Below are 15,599 nucleotides of genomic sequence, written 5' to 3'. Positions count from 1 at the left end.
GTTGTGAGGGAAGCGCGGCTGCCTGCAGGATACAAGAACACAACTAATGACTTGCTTTTTCATGGAAACTCCGACCCCGTGGAATTCTTGGGGCGTTTTAACATTGAGATGGATGTATATCAGGTACCAGACCTAGCACGGTGCCGTCTTCTAGCGGCCACCTTTAGAGAAGGTGCTCAATAATGGTTGCAAAAACTTGGTTAAGAGGTGATCACATCTTGGGAACAGATAAAAACTTTGTTTCTTACTCAGTTCCAGGCTGCGGTGAAGTATACGCCACCTGTTACCACACTGGCAAATGTAAAACAAAAGGAAGGGGAAAGCTTGACCTCATACTTCAAAAGGTTCAATGCAGAGTCTACCTTAGTGAGAGGCACGACTGATGAGACACTGAAAATACTTCTTATAGCTGGTCTTCGGAGGACATCCATTTGTTGGTGAGAACAATCGGGCGTTGGAAAGGAATGGAAGAAAGGCAAGACACCCATCACTCACCAACATTCATAGCTTGGAAGATAGACCTCAAAAAATATTTAAAGGGGAATCTGCTGATATTACGTTCAGGGAGAGAGAGTCAAGGTGGGTACATCATCCCCATAATGATGCACTGGTAATAACTATGCTTATTGGGGCAATGAACGTGCATCGAGTCTTCTTAGACAACGGGAGCTTTGCGAACATCCTGTATTACAGCACGTACAATAAATTGGATTTCCCGGACAGTGATATGAATTTTGAAGATGCACACGTCTACGGTTTTACTAGAGAGACATTAAGAGTTATGGGTTCAGTTAGGCTTCCTGTCACGCTTGGGGAAGGAGCTCTATCTGTCACTCAAATGATAGACTTCAAAGTGCTGGATCAGGACTCCGCGCACAACGTGTTGGTGGGCAGACCTTGGTTGCGAGCGTTCAGGGTGATAACCTCGATACATCACTTGATGATAAAATTTCCAACACCTAACGAAGTGGGCAGTCTGAGAGGGTCACAATACGAATCACACGACTGCTATCACAAGGCTGTCATAGAATTTCGCAGCAGGAGGTATGAGGGAAAAAGTCTTCCATTTGAAGATGCAGCGGACATTCAGGAAAAACCAAGTGGAGAGGTTCATGCCCATTACTTTGTGGAAAAGCCAGAGGAAGAAGAAACTCATGTTACCGAGACCCATGCTTTGACGTTGGGGAATGTTTCGAGGATCCGTAGTGTGGAGGAAGTTGTGGTGAATCATATAGAAGGGATCATGCAGAAGGAGGTTAATGGAGAAAAGTTGGAGGGAAGAAGTGAAATTTTACAAAGTCTCGAAAGCAGCTCAAGGTGGATGCTCCTTAAAATGAGGATGCACCCTTGGAAAGTGAAAATGAAATTAAGGTTGATGCTCCTCAAAATAAGGACGTGCCCTCCACACCTGCACTACATAATGCCATGCCTTGTCCAGAGGTGGATGCTTCCACATATAGGGATGCGGCCTCGGATGCAGGAATGGAGGTCGAGGACCCCCGGGACTTTGATTTTGATCTAGATCCCAGGATCCCTATGCCTGCAGAGAAAATGGGGCCGACCGAAGACACAATATCTGTTCCGATCAATAAGGATGACCCAAGCAAGGTTTTGAAGGTGGGATCTCAACTAAGTTATGAAATGAGGGAAAGGCTTACCCATTTTCTGATTAAAAATCTCGATATCTTCGCATGGAGTAATTTAGACATGGTGGGAATCGACCCAGGGGTAATGTGTCATCGGTTGAATATTTTCCCTAATTGCACGGGCATACGACAAAAATGTTGTCCGGTGAGCGGGGAAAGGGCGATAGCATTAAAAGAAGAGGTGGACCGGCTGTTGGAAGCGGGGTTGATCAAAAAATCTTACTATCCCGAATGGCTCGCGAATCTGGTGCTTGTGAAAAAGCCGAATGGGAAATGGAAGACATGTGTAGATTTCACAGATCTCAATAAGGCTTGCCCGAAGGACAGCTTTCCGCGCCCACGGATTGATCAGTTGGTTGACGTGACGGTAGGGCATGCCTTGTTAAGCTTTATGGATGCATACACCGGTTACAATCAAATTCCCATATACGGTCCTGATCAGGAGCATACATCCTTCATCACTGATAGAGGGCTATACTGCTACATAGGGATGCCGTTCGGATTGATCAACGCAGGCGCGACCTACCAACGATTGGTGAACATGATGTTCAAGAATCAGATTGGAAGGACCATGGAGGTGTATGTGGACGATATGTTGGTAAAATCCAAGGAGGCAAACGATCATGTCAAGCACTTGATGGAAATGTTTAACATTCTAAGGAGGTTTCGTATTAAGCTGAATCCACAGAAGTGCGTGTTCGGTGTGGAGTCGGGAAAGTTTCTTGGGTTCATAGTCAATCATAGAGGAATTGAAGCTAACGCTGCGATGATCAAAGCACTGCTAGATATGAAATCTCCCACCAGTGTGAAACAGGTGCAAAGCCTAACTGGAAGGATCGCCGCATTGAACCGATTATTCTCTAAATCATCCGACAGGTGCAAAGAATTCTTTAAGGCGATCAAAGAGGTAGGGAAAGACTTTGTATGGACACCAGAATGTGAGGAAGCTTTTAGGAGGATCAAGGAACAACTAGGGAACCCTCCCATGTTATCAAAGTCATTAGATGGGGAGTCTCTGATCCTATACCATACAGAGTCTGAGTATTCATCAGCGGTGTGGTAGTAAGGGAAAAGGATGCGCAACAGTCACCAGTGTATTATGTGAGCAAGCGATTGCACGATGCTGAAACTCGCTATACAAGTATGGAGAAGCTGGTTTATGTCTTGATCCTTGCATCGAGGAAGCTACGCCCATACTTCCAGGCCCATATAATTGAAGTCCGTAAATCATATCCTCTGTGGAAGGTCCTTCACAAGCCAGAATCATCGGGAAGAATGTTGAAATGGGTTGTGGAGTTGGGATAGTTTGACTTGGACTACATGCCCCGTACAGTGATTAAAGGACATGCCTCAGCCGATTTCTTGTTGGAATTTGATTCTGTGGTTGATGATAAGGCTTTGGTAGTGCTACATCCCCCTCATACTGAGGAGTCTTTAGAGGAGTTTCCACATCCCTGATGGATCTTGCATGTGGATGGGGCGGTTAACAATGGAGGAGCAGGCGCGGGCATAGTACTCGTGTCTCCGGAATGCCATCATCTGATAAGTGCAATTCACTTCAAATTTTATGCAACGAATAATGATGCGGAATATGAAGCACTGATCAATGGCTTAAAGATCGCTTTGGAAATGGGAGTGCGGAACCTAATTGTAACGAGCGACTTAGAGTTGGTGGTAAACCAGGTGAATGGGGGGTTTCAAGCTCGAGGACCGCGAATAGAATTGTACTTGAGGTGCACGTAGTGCCTGATTGGAAAGTTCAAAGAGGTTAGGCTGGAATGTGTACCGTGGGAAAAGAACAGCAACGCAGATGCCCTGGCAAAAATGGAATCCCAGCAGGAGGCTGTGTTGTTGGGATCTATACCCCTAAAAATCCAAGAGAATCCTAGTATCCCAGAGGTTGAGGTGATGCAACTAGATGAGGCTCCCAAGGAAACATGGATGACACCCATTCTTGCTTATATTCACAAGGGAGCACTTCCTGAGGATAAGTTCAAGGCTAGACGACTCCACTAACAGGCTGCAAGGTATGTGGTATATGATGAAGTTTTGTATAAAAGGGGTTTCAATCAACCACTGCTCAGATATGTCGATGAAGAAGAGGGAAATTACATCTTAAGGGAAGTACATGAAGGAATCTGTGGTAATCACTCGGGGGGTAATTCGTTGGCGATGAAAGTTTTACGCCAAGGTTATTATTGGCCTACTATGAAGGAGGATGCCGTAAATTTCGTCAGAGCCCGCGATCGCTGCCAACGCTTTGTGAATTACTCGTCTATGCCAGCGACGTTCTTGACGCCTATGGTGAGCCCATGGCCGTTTGCCATGTGGGGGATTGATCTTCTTGGAGAACTACCTAAGGCTAAAAGAGATGTCAAATATACAGTGGTCGCGGTTGATTACTTTACTAAGTGGGTAGAAGCTATGCCGTTGGAAACCATCACCGCAAAGAAAATTAAAGACTTTGTCTTCAACTCTATCGTGTGCAGGTTTGGTATTCCTTACAAACTTGTCTCTGACAATGGAAAACAGTTTGACAGCAAGGAGTTGCGACAGTTATGTGAGGATTTGAAAATTAAGAAGGAGTTTGCAGCGTTCTATCATCCTCAAAGCAATGGGCAAATAGAGACCGTGAATAAAATAATAAAGCATACCCTTAAGATAAAACTGGAAGAGCGCAAAGGGAATTGGCCTGAAGAACTCCCAAAGGTGATATGGTCCTACAAAACTACTCCAAGATCTACTACGGGGGAAACTCCGTTTATGCTGACTTACGAATATGAAGCTATGGTCCCCGTGGAGGTTGGCTCTGGGTCGTTTCGTAGAGATCGTTACACGGAGGATGATGCAGAAGTTAACCAGAGGCTTCATTTAGATCTCTTGGAAGAAGCAAGGGAAAATTCCCAATTGAGGCTTGTGACATATCAACAACGAGCTACAAGGTATTACAATAAGAAGGTAAAAGAACAGTTGCTAAAGGTAGGAGATTTGGTGCTCAGGAAGGTGATGCCAAACACGAAGAACTCCCAATATGGAGTATTTGGATCTAATTGGGAAGGACCATACAAGATAAAAACAATTTTGTGGAAGGGGACTTATCACCTGAAGATTTGGAAGGAAAGCTGGTTCCGCGAGCATGGAACGCGGAGCATCTTCGAAAGTATTATCAGTAGGGCGCGGCTTTGGCCCCTTACATATAATGTTTACATTATATACTTAGGGCTGTGCCCAAATTATAGACTAGAAGCAATAAATTTCTTCATAACCTAGGGGTAGTGCATAAACTACTTACCTTAAAACTAGTTGAAGGATCATTTTTTGAATAAATTCCCCACAGAGCATAGTAGCCGTGGGACTGGTGCACTTTTAACACCAGAGCGCATTATTAATAAAAGCTTTGAAAAATTTCCAATGGTTGTTTGTTTGTGAGTTTTCCTGGTTGCATGACGCGTCCTCACCACAGGACGAGCCCTGAGAAGTAGTCTTATATTTACAAAGGTAGAAACAAAGTGGAAATTAAAAGAAAACTCAAATAAAACTGGAACTAAGACGCGTCTTGGGTCTGAGGATGCGTCCAAGTAATCTTGGTTGATGCTTCTTTAATTTTATGCTCCTTTAATTTTAGTAATCCATAACTGAAAATGAGGACACGTCCTTTTTAAGGACGCATCCCGCCTGATATGTCGAAAATACTTATCTTCAAAAATGAAAGGTAGACGCGTCAAAACACTAGGACGCGCCCATTTGTATTGTGCTTTGCCTAAATACAAAAGTATATGATATGTTATCATGCTAAGGGAAAATTATACATCATCTGGGTTGCTTAAAAAACCAAAACACAGGGACTAAGCAAAATAAGACGTGTCCTAAGCTTAAGACGCGCCCCATATATGTGAAAACAGAATGATCAGGAAAGCATAACATGCATGAAAATAATAAAAGGAGAAACATCTCATAAAAGTACAAGCAAACAAAAATCCAGTAATAAGTTTACAAGCTGCAAGGCTTGAGGGGCCTACACCCTTGATATAGTCCATAAAAAGTTCATAAATAAGAGAAAGACGCGTCCTATGCCGGAGGCGCGTCCTGTTGTTTTTCCCGGCCTTTTAGAGGAGAAGGCTGAGGTTGAGCTTGCTGAGGCTGAGCTTGGTGTGGAGAAGGAGCAGGGGACGCGTCATCCTTTTCCAAGTCTAGGATGATCCTCGTATCCTTAATGGAATCTGCAGCTCTGACTTTGAAATCAGCTACCCATTTCTGGGTATCTTCATCAAATTTGGAGAAAGGATACTCTAGATCATTGGCTATAAACCCAGAGCACCATTCCTCGAACCCAGCTGCAAAACCACTATGATACACCAGTTTCCTCTCCTCCTTCCAGCCATGCACTCTGTCATCATTTAGGAGGTTTAGCTCCAATTACATTTTAGAGTTTTTAGTAGTAACTCCATCAACTGCCTTCTCCATGGCAGTAATATGGCCATCAAGATGCGCCTTCTCTAATTGTAGCTCAAGAATCTCTGCATCTTTAGATTGGGAAATGAGGGTAATTTTATTCTCCAAAGATCTGAATTTATCCTCAGCTTGGATTTTTGCAGTATCAGTGGTGGCAAGACGCGCCCTCAGCCTTGCAGCCATGTTGGCACTCTGCCTTGCATGCAAGTGGAGTTCAGCTGCAGCCCTTATCATGGCTTGCTCAGTCTGCTCCTCTGTCCTAAAGGTCCAGCCTCGAACTTCTTCTTCTGTGAAAGTGCCATATGAGGACGCGCCCAGATATCTCAGGACAAAAGATTGGTCATTGGGCACTGTCTTCTGGTGCTTAGAGGGCGCGTCCTCCTTATCTGAAATGTTCATCACGGTGGTGTTAATGATCTTAGGGGGAGGTGAAGGAACCACAACATGAGTAGGGTCCTTGGCCTTTGGATCAGACTTTGCAGGAGCCTGCTTTATGGCTTTCAGTTTTTTGGAAGCCCCAATAGTGAATCCTTTTGGAAGAGAAGTCATATCTGGAAAAAGACATGTAAATTATCAGTTCTGGACGCGTCCAGAAATGTAGACGCGCCCTGTAGTTAAAATATGTATGGTAATATGAAAAATGATATGCACGCATATTATGAATTGTTTGAAAATAAAGACAAGAAAACCAACATTTTATGTGCACATAAAAAATGTTCCATATTACAGGGATGAAGCGTCCTGATTAGATGACGCATCAACTACAATGACATGGATTATGAGGATGTGTGTGTTACTTCAACCAGGTGTTCATTGTGAATACTAAAAGGTGCATGTTTTATGAGGAAAGTATAAGTGACAAACTTACAGCAGCATAACGACCTTACGGAAAACATCAGTCACGTATATTATATGGAGACGCGCCCTAATACTAAGGCGCGTCCAAAGCAAAAACACGGACGTGGGAAACATCTATAAATCAGACTAAGTTAAAGTTATGCATGTAAAAAGAAGGGTGAGCATATGCATGACGCGTCTTATGTATGATTGTTCATACCTTGTTCTAAATCTACTTGTCTACTGATGTCCAGTTGAACCAACTCTGTGGCATTAAGTCCTCTAGCCTTTTCAGAGGCCGTGAGGACGGGATTTCCATTTTAAAAATCTTGATATTTACAAAGAGAGCCAACCCTTTTGGGCAAAGCCCCAATCTTCTTAAGGTTGGCCTCTGTGATCATGTCTTTGAGGTTGAAATGTTCCTCAGCGTACTTGAGTACCTTCTCTGCTCTCTTCTTTCTTTTTCCTGTTAATTCCTTTTGGACTCTTTTGTCTAAGGAAAAAAATAAGGACTTATTAAGAAAGAGAAGATGAAAACTTTGTAAAAAGAGGACGCGCCCAGGTTAAAAGGATGCGTTATAGGGAAATCACTTACTTGGTTCTAAGTTGAAGCGAACCCGTGCTCTCTTGACGTCATAGATGTAGAAGAAAGGTTCCTTCTAGTCCCTCTCGTGGCTGATCTTGCCTTCATTAAACCCTTTATTGTTAAACCATTTGTTGAAAACAAAGAAGTGATAGCCAGGGATGGATTTTCTGATGCTAAAGAAATAGCTGAACTCCTTCATAGAGGGCGTGCCCAACTCCAAGTTGTGGTATATGATGTATAAGGCCCATGCCAGTTTGTATGAGTTGGGAGAGAGTTGGACAGGGGCTACATCATACCATTTTAGGATTTTCTTGATGTATGGGTGCAAGGGCGCGCCCACACCCAGAGAAATAAGTTTCGGAGTTAGGACCATTCTGGGAATCCTCAGATTTTCCATGTTAAAGATATAGGGCCTCATCATCCTGAGAGGACGCACCCAGATTCCCTCCTTGTTGTAATACATCATGGTCCGCCCAATCTCTAGGGCGGTTGCAATGGACTTCATCCCAACACAGGCTAATTTGTGTTCTCTCTTCCTCCAGACGTTTTTTTCTGCCTCAAGGAGATCTTCAAGTTCTTTCCAGTCAAAATCAAGCTCTACGTCGCTTGGCTCCCAATGTTCTAGTGGAGAAACAGACTGTTGAGGAGAAATGGGGTATTTTTCAGGTTCAGGGGCTCTTTCCTCAAATTCACCCTCACTGTGGGGGGAGGGCGCGTCCTGAATAGGAGACGCGTCCTGAGCAGAAGATGCTTCCTGAGCAGGTGTGGACGTGCCCTCGTTAGAGACGGTCCTATGTTTGTGTTATTTTCTGGAAGAAGGGATGATCTCGTCGTCAGTCCAATCTTTGATTGCTTGATTACGGGCAGTTTGGGAAGACCTTTTGCGATTCTTTCCGAGTCTTGCACTAAGGGGAACATTGTCCATTGATTCGGAGTCTGAGCTAGCCATAAGCGAAGTTTTTGATTTTAAAGATTCAAACACATGGGCTTCTGCTTCAAGAAAAGAGTTCGTCCTGTGAAGCTCTGGGAGCTCAGGCGTGAAAGAAATGGAAGGAGGGGAAGAAATCCCAAGGCGTTTGTTGAGAACCTTGAATGGGTGGAATGGAGAAGATGAAGACGCGTCCTCCAGCTGAAACAAGAAGGGAAGGACGCGTCCATATTTTAAAGAAGGGAAATAAGAGTAAAGGAAAAGAAGTATAAAATAAGGATTAACGTGAGGACGCGTCCTAGAAAGCCTAACGCAGGGAAATTTTGTTAATAGGTATGGCATAAGGTGCGTCCTAGTCTGATGACACGTTTATTCTCTTTTTGTTGACTTAGCTTATGACAGTTAGATTACGCGAACAATAGGACGCGCCCTATAAGGATGATGCGTCCACTAGAACTGAAATACAGTGGAATTCTAATCGGTTTGGGGAAGTTCATTTAAACCCTACAAACATTTAATTCAAGATCAAAGAAGCAAAATATAACATATTTACAGATAGATGCACATATGCATACAACTTTCTAATGAAGAAAAATAAAGTGAAGGTGGAGGATACGAACAGTTTTCACTTATTATGGACGATTTGCTCGGTAAAATTAATAAACAATGAAGGATCCACATACCTTATGAGTTGGGGATTCGATTGAGCTAAGGAAATTGGGAAATGAGCGGAGAAATCGCCGGATTTTTGAACTTGAAATTTCTGCTTGAACGGCGACGACGACGGTTTTTGGGAGGGTAAAGTGATGATATGAATTTTATTTTAGGGTATTTATAGAAGAGGGTATGCTGACGTAGATGACAGCTGTAACGCAACAGGTATAAAGTGAATGAAAAGACGCGTCCTCAACCGACGACGCGTCCGGTGTTTGTAAGCCAAATTTCGTTGTTTGAATTTAAGGATAAAAATTCCAACTTTGTTTTCAACTGCGTATGGAATTTGGGGGTAGTTGTTATACCCAAAATTTGGTATTGGATCAATGCGGGTTAAACGCGGGTTGATTAGAGTCAAACTCGGCGCTGCGCTGTAAGATGGGTGACGCGCCTAAGTCTGTAGGATGCGTCCACTTTGGTGGAAGCGTTTACCAAAGTGGTCCTTTGACAAAGGAAATAGAAGATGCGTCCATGTACGTAGGACGCACCCACATTTTGTGAGAATATTTATTAAGGATAATTTTGTGGTAAGGAGTCAAATTTCGTTCAAAATAACTATACCCGCGAATCGGGCTTACGGGAATTTTTCAAGTGCCTAAGATGTTTTAATGTTCTTTAAATAAAGAAATTTAAGTAGAGGTTGGTTTGTCCAATTATGTCACAGTATATTAAGCCAAAACCGTAGCAACGAAGTTAAAAATAATTAGTCACAATTTTCCGAAATAAGGGCAGTGAAGATTAGCAATTTCATTCGACTCATGAGCCGTAAGAAATTCGAACATGACTACTGTTTGGAGTATACTTTTATGTTAAAGAGAATAAGATGATGTTAGAGTACTCAGGTTCGATTTCCATTGCCCCCAATATTTCTCACAATTTATCATGGACACGAAAGACAAATTAATACCCCAAAGATGGACGCCCGTAATCCACTCTTTAACCCATAAATAGGCTCTCGAGTGAGGGGAGTGTTAGAATATAAGATCCTAGAAGAGGCATTTCTCTAAGACCTCACCTTAAGACGGTAGAGGAAGGACCGAACAAGTCTTATATTATTCTATGTGCCATCAATGCGACATCCATTCAACTTCCTATATATGATATCTATGGAAGAGAAAGATGCAGTTTACACCACAATTTGCTCTGTTTAACCGAGTCACAACATAATAGTTCATTGGCTTACAACTAACTGAATTAACTTAAAGAAACACCTCTAAATTGTAGCGACTTGCGAAAGGCGACTTGCAGAGAGGCCTTGCCTTGACAGCTAATAGTTCAAAGGCGTTAATAACATTATTGTCACCGTAAAAGTTGAATCAATCCTCGAGCTAAATAAGAAACAAAGTTCAACACAATAGTAAAACATAACTCTGAAAGTACACAACCAAATAAACAACTCCCCTAGCTAGAATATTCAAGAATTCTAAATTTCACTGCTCAGCTCTGAAGATCTACATGGGGCTTCTCAACCAAATCCCTGAACACTAACAGACAATAGACGTCAATCCCCGTAAACTCTCTGACGTTTAGGAATTAAAGTCCTCTTCGTTTTTTCACGGTAATACTCAATGATTGGATATGTTCCCCCAGCAGCTAGAATTTGATTCTCGAGCTGCATTTAACACATAAGGATTTTGTTAGAAAGAGAAGTAGGAAATGAAAAGTGAGAGACAAATATTAAATAGAGACAATACTAGAAATGTTGCAATCCCAAATACATATGATTTAGTAAAAGCATATTGATTCATAAGAAATTCACATAGTTGTAATACTGCCTAGCTTTTGATGTTCTGATTTAGAGGATCCAATAGACCTTTGAAAGACGAATTAAGATACTTACACCATTAAGATTCACATGATGTCTTCAATTGTCTCAAAGTGATGTGCTGTATACAAGTACAAGAGTTGATCTTAGAATCTGAAAAGGATGTTGATGTTGGCGAAAATTGCTAATGGTTAAAGAATGAAATCTATGCGTAAAGGAAAGATGGAGTGTACTCACCTGAAGCAATGTCCCAGGCTTCCTTTTAATGACATAATAGTCATCTTTTAGATGTCTCAGGCATTCCACACACCTGCACCAGACACCTTTTAAGTGTCATCTTTATAATCGAAGTAGGCTGCAATCGCTAATGGAAACACCAAAACTAATGGATGACACCAGGAAAACACTCTGTTTTGATCAATAATGTGTGTACAGACTTTTTTTAAGAAAATTTCCTTATGTTTTTTTTTTGAGAAAAAATTTTCCTTATGTTAATATTAGAATCACAATCTCGTCTATCAGAAAGACACTAATAAAAACTTATGTGCATAGCAGCAAAGAATTATGTGCAAGTATGTTGTGTAAACTCTACATATGAGTTTACAGAAGTCATCTGCAGTACAAGCGATTTTTAAATAGTGACATACTAACCTTTCAAAGTTAGCAGCATGGTAGCAGGTTATGAATGCATCACAAGTCATGACCAAGGTACGAAGACTAATGCTGTTACTCAAGAATAAGAAAAATTAGTCAAAACCTTATACTAAATAACAAATAAACAAGATAATCCCTAAAATTTCTAAGTATTTTCTTGTATTAGTCAATTCAAATGCTCAAAGGGTTTTACCGATAACACATGCACAAAAATGGATAGAAGACAGACATGTTCCCAGCAAACGTAGCAGATAGCAGCCAAAAAATTACATAAAACTTTGTGATAAACAATGCTACCAGGAATATTTAAACAGCAATGCAATTACATGACTAAAAACACCCTTACATTCGAAATTAATACTGTGTTATGCTGATTACAATTCTATGCTATTTACACAACATCGTTAAATATATTTCCAAACATGGAGTTCTCCTGTGGAATAAACCGCAAATAAATAAAAAAATCAAAAGTATAAAGACTTTGCGCGTCAAAACCAATAAATAGACTCCTACAGGAGTTCAAATAAAGCATTAAAACCAATAAAAAGCACAGCTATATAGAAAGCATAATCTAAAATCATTATTTCCTCCTTAACTGTAAGAAAGAAAATCTACAAAATATCCTCTGTGCAAGCACTTTTAAACCTTTACTTGGTAATTCATATGTCTTATCAAACAATAACTAGTAAACAATCAAAATAGCATAGATTTCTAAATTGAATCGACTGTTGTCTCGCCTGTTATATCTAGTCCACACCAAGAAAAAAGTATTACAAGATAAAACCTGTTGCTGCAGTCAGAAGTAGTTATTGCAGTCCTATTAATACACAAAAAAATGTACCGCACTTTTTAAATGGACACACACCGACACAACACATAAACTGAAGAACGGAAAAACCTACCAAATCAAACTAGTCAAAACAGTTCGCTAATGCTAACTTCCGTTTTGTATATATTTGCCTTGTTCAAAAAACCGAACTTAATTGGTTGTGTTCAGGGCTCATGCCAGAAGAGCAGCACGGACCAAATAACCCGAACTGAAATTAATGCTATTAACATCATGCACGTTAACCTAGTACTTAATACTCTCTCTCTCACACACACACAGAATGATATAAAGGATGATAAAAACCAAAATCAAACTCCAATACTAGCCCTCTCTCACTCTCCTATCTCTTGCACAGCCTCTTTATCAAGTCATAGTCATGATTGCCTTTGCCTTCATTCTCTCAGTAAGATTCTACTAGTAAGGGCATCGGCTGTGGTTTGCATGGAAGTTGAGAGGCGTTGGAGAATCGTGATTTTGGTGGTGAATGAAATGAATATAGGAATAAATTTGTTCAATGTTTTCAATTTTTGATGTCATCATCAATACACGAAGATTAAATTTATTTGTTGAAAGACAACTAATTATTTTGGCTTTTGTTATTTTAGTGTTAATGTGATGCTCGCTAGCTAGTCTTCAATAAGGGACGTCCTGCAGTTATTTAGTGGTTAAATTGTTTCTTGCACCTACATTATCGCGGTCTGTTTAGTTCTAATGTCCTGAAAAACGATCAATTTGGTTTACTTCCTATGCGCTACACATACACAGATTAAAATTTAGTAGATAGAGTGTTAGAATATTAATATAACACCTCGTTAAGGGTCTTTCTCTAATACCTTAGGGTTTTAGATTAACCGGTTCCTTGACATGATACAATCAGACTACATCTAATTATGTTTACCCCCAAGTTAAATCACTAAAATCGCATCAAGCTATTGCAAATTTGAAACTTAACAGGTATTGGAATATTATCTAAAAATATGTTTTAAGTCTCAATATAAAATTTCTTATTAAGTTGAACAAAATAGAAATTTACCTCTCGGAGGACTCTCTGAAGGAGACGACATTTTCCCATAATCAACCTCCTCATGTTCCTTACTGTTAAACACAATTCGAGCCACAAATAAAAATCAGATTATTTAACACATTTCAAACAGGTCCAAAATAAAAGACTACAGACACAAGAAGATAGAACACATACAGTAAAATGTCCACATTTAGCCGAGTTTCCACATCTCGAAAGAACACGTCAACAATTTCTTTTAAATATTCAGGATCAGGATCGTCTGGGTCTTGCATCCTGTGCAAGTCTATAAAGTCCTTGGCGAAAATCCCCTATTTTTAAATCAAGAAAGTAACAACCCATTATAAAAAATCCAAAAGGGTTCATTAAAATTGCATTAAAACAAATATTGTGAATGGTAATAATATCTAGGGGCCCATAAAATACTAACTCTTATTTAATTTTAGATACTAGTAGAATTTTATGACATATTGTGAATGGTAATAATATATAGGGGCCACAAAGTACTAACTCTTATTTATTTTTTATTTTTCTTATTTTCTTTATTGGTGGAATTGGGCATGGATATATCAACATTTATAAATTATATATCAATTAAAATTTGTCACATATTTTTTTATTACGTAGCTATATGTGTATCGGAGAAAAATAGTTCTTTTAAATACATATTTATCCTTTCTATTTTGAATTTTTTTAATACAATTTCCATATGTTGCAATTTCGAGAAACGGATGCATATTAAAAAAATTATGAATCTATACTATACTATAATAACCAGAATGGGGTATAATTTGGTTATCATCATTTATAACCGTCAGACTTTTTAATCAAGTGATCATGACCGTTAGATTCAAATACTAAAAGAACATACACTACTCAAACTCACACGTTCGAACCCCGTCAACAACAAATATTTATACTATTATTTATACACTATTAAAACTTTTAGGTTCGAACCCCAACAACAACAACGAATATTTATATTATTATTTATACACTACCCAAGATTCAGGTTCGAATCTCACCAACAATAAATATTTATATTATTATTTATAAATATACTAATAAGGTAATGATTAAATTTTTTTTGTTATAATTTTAAATAATATAAAAATATTAATGAATACCCGTGCATCGCTCGGGTTGTAAAGTTAGTAAAAATAAAAACTAGAAGCTAACATAAGCCTTTATATTAATCTAATATAATAGTTTCTATAGGCACCACACTGAACAAAAATATACATCTACACCGAATCTCAGTAATCTCATCTGACAACAATTGTATATAACAATTATATATAAATTTTCGATAAAAATTATTTGGCCTAAACCAAAATAAAATAAAAGAAATAATTGAAGCATTAACCATAATAAAATAAAAGAAATAGTTGAAGCACTGACCTCCTATAGAAATAAGTACAAAGATGCATGTAACTGTGGCATCAGAGCACCTCTAGTGTTGCGTGCCCACTTTCAATTTTTCTGGATCCCAATTCATGTCACATAATAAAAAGCTGGGCTCCCAAAAGAAGTAGCCACTTCCATTCAATGCACAAGCCCAATTATACTTAGAAATAGGTCCCTTTTAAATTTAATTTATTTTTTATTTAACAGTACTTCTTATAAAATTAGAATAAATGCTTATAAATATATTATTATAATATCTTTATAATTAATTTAAATAAATATCAAAAAATATAATTATATTTATAGTTAAATAATATTTTATAAATCAATTTAGTTTAATTTACTAATATTAAAATACTACAATTGCAAAATCAAGCAAAGAAATGGAAGAAAATATGTAAAGTATGATTAAATAATATGAAAGTTATAAAGAAAAGTAATTGGGCGTTGCCGACTGCGGTGATCATGGCCACTTTTTTCAAAATCATCCAACGCGAAATTTTGATATTTTGACTTGCCCACGTCATTTGGAGTGTCCCACTGCAGAAAACGTATGCGCACACTATAGACACCATACTGAATAAAAATACACATCCAAGCCGAAACTCAGTTAATCCCATACGATAACAATTGTATATAACGATTATATATAAGATTTTCGATAACAACTATTTGTACTAAACCATCTCCAATAATAATATAAAATAAATAAGTGAAGCACTGACCTCCCTGTAAAAAAGGTACAAAGATCTGCATGTTG

At 39.2% G+C, this 15,599-nt stretch overlaps 1 protein-coding gene across 1 annotated transcript; it reads right to left on the bottom strand.

The window, feature by feature from the left end:
- Positions 1 to 10,664: 10,664 nt before the first annotated feature.
- LOC141664541 (histidine-containing phosphotransfer protein 1-like) lies at positions 10,665 to 13,707 on the bottom strand. The gene is made up of 6 exons (XM_074470498.1): positions 13,610 to 13,707; positions 13,445 to 13,506; positions 11,812 to 11,875; positions 11,580 to 11,651; positions 11,166 to 11,238; positions 10,665 to 10,775 (listed from the first exon to the last, which is right to left on the bottom strand). The coding sequence occupies exons 1-6, from the start codon at positions 13,705 to 13,707 to the stop codon at positions 10,665 to 10,667; spliced, it is 480 nt and encodes a 159-aa protein (XP_074326599.1).
- Between the last annotated feature and the right edge of the window lie 1,892 nt (positions 13,708 to 15,599).

This window comes from Apium graveolens, chromosome 6 (genome assembly GCF_009905375.1).
Source record: "Apium graveolens cultivar Ventura chromosome 6, ASM990537v1, whole genome shotgun sequence".
Taxonomy (NCBI): Eukaryota; Viridiplantae; Streptophyta; class Magnoliopsida; order Apiales; family Apiaceae; genus Apium; species Apium graveolens.
Note: the sequence above shows the minus strand (reverse complement) of the source record. Positions and strands in the feature narration are given on the sequence as shown.

Bases quoted from the DNA above. Each gene is read 5' to 3' on its own strand.
- LOC141664541 (XM_074470498.1), bottom strand. From the start codon at position 13,707: ATGCAAGACCCAGACGATCCTGATCCTGAATATTTAAAAGAAATTGTT. The intron at 11,876-13,444 runs GTAAATTTCTAT...TATTCCTGGTAG, and splicing joins TTCAGAGAGTCCTCCGAGAG to CATTGTTTATCACAAAGTTT. The intron at 11,652-11,811 runs GTCTGTCTTCTA...CTTGAGTAACAG, and splicing joins GCTACGTTTGCTGGGAACAT to CATTAGTCTTCGTACCTTGG.